Source organism: Canis lupus, chromosome 13 (assembly GCF_003254725.2).
Source record: "Canis lupus dingo isolate Sandy chromosome 13, ASM325472v2, whole genome shotgun sequence".
In the NCBI taxonomy this organism is placed as follows: Eukaryota; Metazoa; Chordata; class Mammalia; order Carnivora; family Canidae; genus Canis; species Canis lupus.
Window position 1 is genome coordinate 58664983 of NC_064255.1, and position 6000 is coordinate 58670982.

General features: G+C 44.2%; 1 protein-coding gene across 2 annotated transcripts in view; it reads right to left on the reverse strand.

Annotated features, from left to right (window-relative positions):
* The window catches only part of UBA6 (ubiquitin like modifier activating enzyme 6), an 82884-nt gene extending 79476 nt beyond the window's left edge, over positions 1–3408 (reverse strand). For both annotated transcript variants that reach the window (XM_049093002.1, XM_025435541.3), the window contains exon 1: positions 3247–3408. In XM_049093002.1, the coding sequence (XP_048948959.1) occupies positions 3247–3317 (71 nt within the window). In that variant the 5' untranslated portion in view covers positions 3318–3408. The remainder of the gene's footprint in view (positions 1–3246) is intronic.
* Positions 3409–6000: the final 2592 nt, after the last annotated feature.

Genomic DNA, 6000 nt, shown 5'->3' on the forward strand with positions numbered 1-6000 from the left:
CTTCTTAGCCCATTCCTTCATTTTTTCCATGTGTGCTAGTACAATCTCAGGCCAAACCATTATTATATGTCATCTTAACTACTTCAAAGGCTTAGTCTCTCTAGTGCTACTATTGCCCTCCCCCTTCAGTTCATGCTCTGTATTAAAGCCTATTTTTTTTAGTATGCAGTCAGACATTATTCCTCAACTTACAACTATCCTTCACTAAATTTCCGTAACTCTTCGAACTAACATTCAGTAAATTTCCGTAACTCTTCAAATAAAATTTAAACACCTTACTATGTTCAAAGAGCCTAGGTGTACCCCTTCAATCACAACTCCCACTACTTTCCCTCTTACTGTCTTCAGCCACACTGGCCTCCTTGCTGTTCCTCAAAAATCCAAGCATGCTATCACTTCAGTTTTTATACTTCCTATTCTCTCTGCTTGGAAATGTTCCTCTTTTACATCTCAGAATAGCTGACTTTTATCAATTAAAAGTCTCAATTAAAATATAGACTCACAGTATTACATAGACCACTCCTGATTACACTTTCAATGAAATGTCTCCCCTTCTCCTTAGGTCATTCCATAACTCACTACCCTGCTGTATTTTCTTATAAATTACTTATCATTAATTGTTTACTTATTTATTTTTTTAAAAAGATTTTTTATTTATGTTAGAGAGAGAGAGAGAGAAACAGGCAGAGGGAGAAGCAGGCTCCATGCAGGGAGCCAGATGTGGGATTCGATCCCGGGTCTCCAGGATCACGCCCTGGGCGGAAGGTGGCACCAAACCGCTATGCCACCGGGGCTGCCCAATTATTTATTTTTTAAAAAAAGATTTTATTCATCCATTCATGAGAGACACACAGAGAGAGGCAGAGACATAGGCAGAGGGAGAAGCAGGCTCCATGCAGGCAGCCCGATGGGGGACTCAATCCTGGGACTCGGAGATCACTCCTGGAGTCACTCAACCACTGAGCCACCCAGGCATCCCTCATTAATTGTTTATTGTCTGCCTTCCCCAAGAGAATATATGATCTGTGAAGAATTCACTAATGTGTTTCAAATACCTAAAACTGTACCTGGCATTCATTATTTAAGAGCAAATACTGTGTTACACATTGTTTTAAGTGCTTTAGATGTACTAACTCCATTAACCCTTACAACTTTATGAGATAGGCACTATTACCAACTCCACTGAACAGAGGAAAAATACTGAGGCTCACAAAAGTTAATTTAAATAACCTGCCAGACATTCCAGAATAGGTAAATAGAAGAGCCGGAATCTGAACCTAAGCAGTCTAGCTCTTGATCACCATGTTCTACCGCCTTCTGCCTCTTATAGGAGGCATAAAGAAAGCACTCAAAAAGCATCTGTTAAATGAATTTTAAAAATTAAAAAAAGGGGGGAGGCAGGCCGGTTCAGTTGGTAGAGCATGCCACTCTATTTCAGGGTTATGAATTCGAGTCCCATGATGGGTATAGATGTTAAGGAAATAATTTCTTTTTTTTTTTTTAAAGGATACTAGCATGATAAGATATAGTAATGTATCATTTACCACAGCTCAACCTTTTCACAGCATGGCATACAAATAAAAATGAAAATAGGAATGAACATTAGGAAACAGAAATGGTTCCCAAGCAGAGGTGGGGCATTTTGGCCTGAGCCACAGTGGCAGCTAAGATCAATATTATCTTGGCAAAAGTGTAATCCATTCCAGGTTCCGGGAAGCTCTAATTATCAACTGTACAATTCTAAAAAATAATGCGAAAGCATGAAATCTAGGTTTTGGAACCCAATTTTCCAAGTGTGGTATTGATACATTAGCCAAAGGATTTGTAAATAGAGCAAATCAAAATGTTATCATTTATCTTACCAAACACTGATTGGTATTATCAAATAGTATCAGCTTCTAGCTAAGTGATACGTGGGTAATTATTAGAAATACTCCTGATTGCAATTATGAAAGCAAACCAGGAGATAGCTGGGTTTAGGAGATCACTTCTCTAATAAACACACACACACAATATGCCCTGTTTTGGCATAGTAATGCAATATGAAAATTTCCCACGCACTTTTCTTATCCCTGGTATACTTTCACTAGCTGTCTTCCTTGCATGGAGGACAATAGTCTAGCCGGCAAAGCTCTTAGGCGAACATGGTAACAGCTACATTCTAACCAGCTTTGTCACTTAATGATATGACTGGCACTCACTCCTCAGAAAATTTTGCCTTCCTGGAATGCTTCAAAAGTCATTTTTGTAATAAGGTCTAACATAGCAATCAAAAATCCTTTACATAAAGGGACGTTTTGTTTGCATTACATAATATCCCCCACGTAAAATGTGGCAGTGTTGGCCTCGGCAGGCAGTTATCACGGTACCAGAGACATCTCTTCAGTTTGAACCAGCGAAAAAGCCACAGGTTTATGGACAGTCTCACATTAGCTCAAAAAAAAAAAAAAAAAATCCTATATCCATTACTTCCATCTTTGGAATATTGTATCCTGGTGGCGGGCAGGATGTAACTAACCAATTTATTAATTACGAGATAACTGAAAAGAAACCACACGAACATCCTCCCGCCCCGCCCCCCCCAACCTCCCCGATTCTGTAGAAGCGCAAGAAACGTGAGAAACCTTAACACCAACTGGGAAAGAAGGATGACTAACTCGTGGGGTTTTTTTCCCGGATTTTCTTTTTTTTTTTTTTTTTTTAAACTGTAGTCAGCAGAGGCCTCCGGGCGTCCTGACTGCCCCTGATTCATCCTTACCAGGTTCCCTCTGGTAATAGTTTTCAAAGGAGGATCTCGGTGCAGGATCCCGCACAGCCGCGCTCTTAGCTTTTCTTTTTTACCGAAAAAACAAGGAGGGAGGGTGTGGGGCTCGCGCCGGGCCGCCCGCGCCAGGACTCTCCACGGAGCACGGAGCAGCCGTGTCTTCCCGCTCCGTCACACCCGCGCCCCGTCCCCACACGCGCCGGTGACTGAGAGGGTGGCCGCCCCGCCTCGGGCTGAGACAGCGCCGCGGACGCCGACCTGGGCCCTTCTCCTCAGCGAAGCCGGCAGCCGCAGCGCTCGGGGCCCCGGCGCCACACCCACCCGCGCGCCCCCTCGCCGCCAGGGCCGCTTCCGCCGGCTCCGCGGCCTCGCGCGCGCTCCCTACCGCCCGAGCCCGAGCCCGAGCAGCCCACAGCCGGCCGCCCTGGACCGGGTGCCGCCCGCCACCCCTCGCCGCTCTGCGCGCGCCCCGGTCCTCTCACCCGCCAGCCGCCCAGGACGAGCAGGACGCCTCTTCCCGCTGAGGCGCGGCCACCGGCGCCGACGCCTCCATCGCCTCCGAGAGACGCCGCCGCCGCCGCCGCCGCGCCGCCGGCTCCGGGCAGGCAGGGAAGGGGGCGGCACCGCGAGGTCAAGGGGCGGGTGGTGACGTCACGGGGGCGGGGCCGGGAGCGCGCGGCGGGCCCCGGTTTCCGGTTTGGGCGTGGCGGGGGCGGGGCCGGCTAGGCCTCGGCGCGCAGGTGCGGGGTGGGCGGGGGCCGCGGGCCTCGGGACGCGCGACGCGGTGTCTAGCTCCGTGGCCGAGCACGGCGGTCCCAGGGTCCAGCGACGTGTTGGGGTTGCGAAGCGGACTCCTTCAGTTTTATAGCAAGAAGACGAAGCCCCTTCATTTAACAAATAAAACCCCGAAAGTTAATAGGTAGCTCCAGGTTTTCAGGATTTCTGGGATTCCAGTTAAAGACGTTCTATACGTTTAACGGATGGTTTGGGGGCGTCTGCTACAGGCCGGGCACCGCCACGGATTTAATAGGGTCGTGATTTTTAGAGCCGTGAAGGCCAGTGTGGCCCCGTTCGCTTCCACTTGGTCGCGGACAGCCTGCGAGACTCGTCAAGGTCGCGAACAGCCTGCGAGACTCGCTCAAGGTCGCGGACAGCCTGCGAGACTCGTCAAGGTCACGGACAGCCTGCGAGACTCAGTCAAGGTCATGGACAGCCTGCGAGACTCGGTCAAGGTCACGGACAGCCTGCGTGACTCGCTCAAGGTCACGGACAGCCTGCGTGACTCGTTCAAGGTCGCAGGTCAAGGTCGCAGACCCAGTCACTGCCGCATCAAGTGTTCACCTTCTCATCTGATGTTGGGTCCTCTTTGCCCTTTCTTAGAGAACAAGAATTAGTAGTACTCGACATTAGGATTTGTCTTTCATTTTAAATAAACTGTACTTTTGAAGTAACGTCTGTAGGATTTTAAGAATTAGCATATACTTTGACTCTGTGTGATAGCATCTTCTGTAATGTATGGCTTTTTTTTTTTTTTCTTTTTTAATTAGAATTTTTTTGAATTTAGAATTTCTTCCTCACTACTGGCAAGAGAGGGTCCAGGCAAAACTGCATTTTCCTTTGCGCCTCTTCATTCTCGTTTCAAAATAGAACATTTCCAAATACCTGAAACTTCATGCTGCTCACCTATGCTATTATTCAGGTTTCTTACTCTAGTTGTGTACCTTTCATACACAATCATTAAAGGAACTTGGTCCATGTCCCATTCTTTCAAGATTCTATTCTAGTACTATGTTTATAGTAAATTGTTATACAGCAATAGAAAATGAGTAGTTTGAATCTCATCCACAATCCACATTTCTTTATATTTGAATATCCTTGAAATTGGAATATATTTTTTTCCTTGTTCATCAATACAGAAAATAATGCTACTCTTAAATTTGAGGTCATCTTAGATTTGACGAAATATAGTGTGAATTACTTCAAAAGTATAACGGATACCCCAATTTAACATATTTTAATGTATCATTACATTTGCAAAATAGAAGAAAATTGGAATGTCGCTAGACTTTTGATAGACTTTTTGTCAATAGAAAGTAGGACAACATATTTACGATATTCAAGGGGAAAATGTGTGCTAAAGATTTTCATATCTAGCAAAAGCAACTCTCACATACAAAATGTATAAACTATCATCAACACTTGATATGGTATCAATATTTGATGACACTATTGTCATGAACTCTTCCTGAAGAATTAATAGAGAATGACTGGAGGACCTGAGGATTGGCTCAGGTTCTTTACAAGAAATCATAATCTGTTAAATGTTCTCTCTAGTTTATTCTCTTTTTCTTTTATAATGTTAACACAACATTACTAACTATATTTATTATGCCTTTTAATCTCTGTGACTTATTTATTTTATAACTGGACATTTGTGACTCTTAATTCCGTTCACCTATTTTACCCATCCTACCCACCCCACTTCTAGCCTTCTTTTCTTTTAAAGATTATTTGTTAGAGAGAGAGTATGCCCGAGTAAGTTAGCAGGCAAGGGGAGAGACTGAAGAAGAGGGAGAGAAAGAATCCTCAAGCAGATTCCCCACTGAGCGTGGGTGGAGCCCGATGCAGGGCTCAATCCCAATTTCTTGACCTGAGCCAGGATCAAGAGTTGGCCGCTTAACTCACTGAGCCACTCAGATGCTCCTTAATTTAATCTTTATTACCAATTCTTTTGAATTTGCCACCTCATTTGTGAGATTCCTCCCTCTTGTTGAGGTAATTGACAAAATTGTAAGGTAAAGTGTGCAATGTGATGATTTGATAAAAATACACATTGTGAAAGGATTCCTGCCATCAAGTTGAGTTTTTCTAATTCTGAATCATGTTGTTCTTTCCTTCTTTGTATTTCCTTTTGTTTAGCTAGTTTAAAAATAGTAATACATTTTCATCTATTTTTGTCGCACATCTTTCAGGTATGTGAGGATGAGGATATAATGCTCCTATAATGAGGATGTTATGCTCCTTATTCTCCTTTTTAACAATAATTTTCTGTAGTATTTGACCTTGATACTTTTTTTTTCATTTTTATGTCAAATTATTAGTCCTGAATTTTTAATACGAGGCAAGTTTCCTCATCCAAGAAGCTTAAGTCCATCAGTAAAGAAATGTATTTCAAGAAAGTCAAGTTTCTTGTTCATTGCAATAAGGGAGTCCGCATTCCAGAACCATGCGGTGTC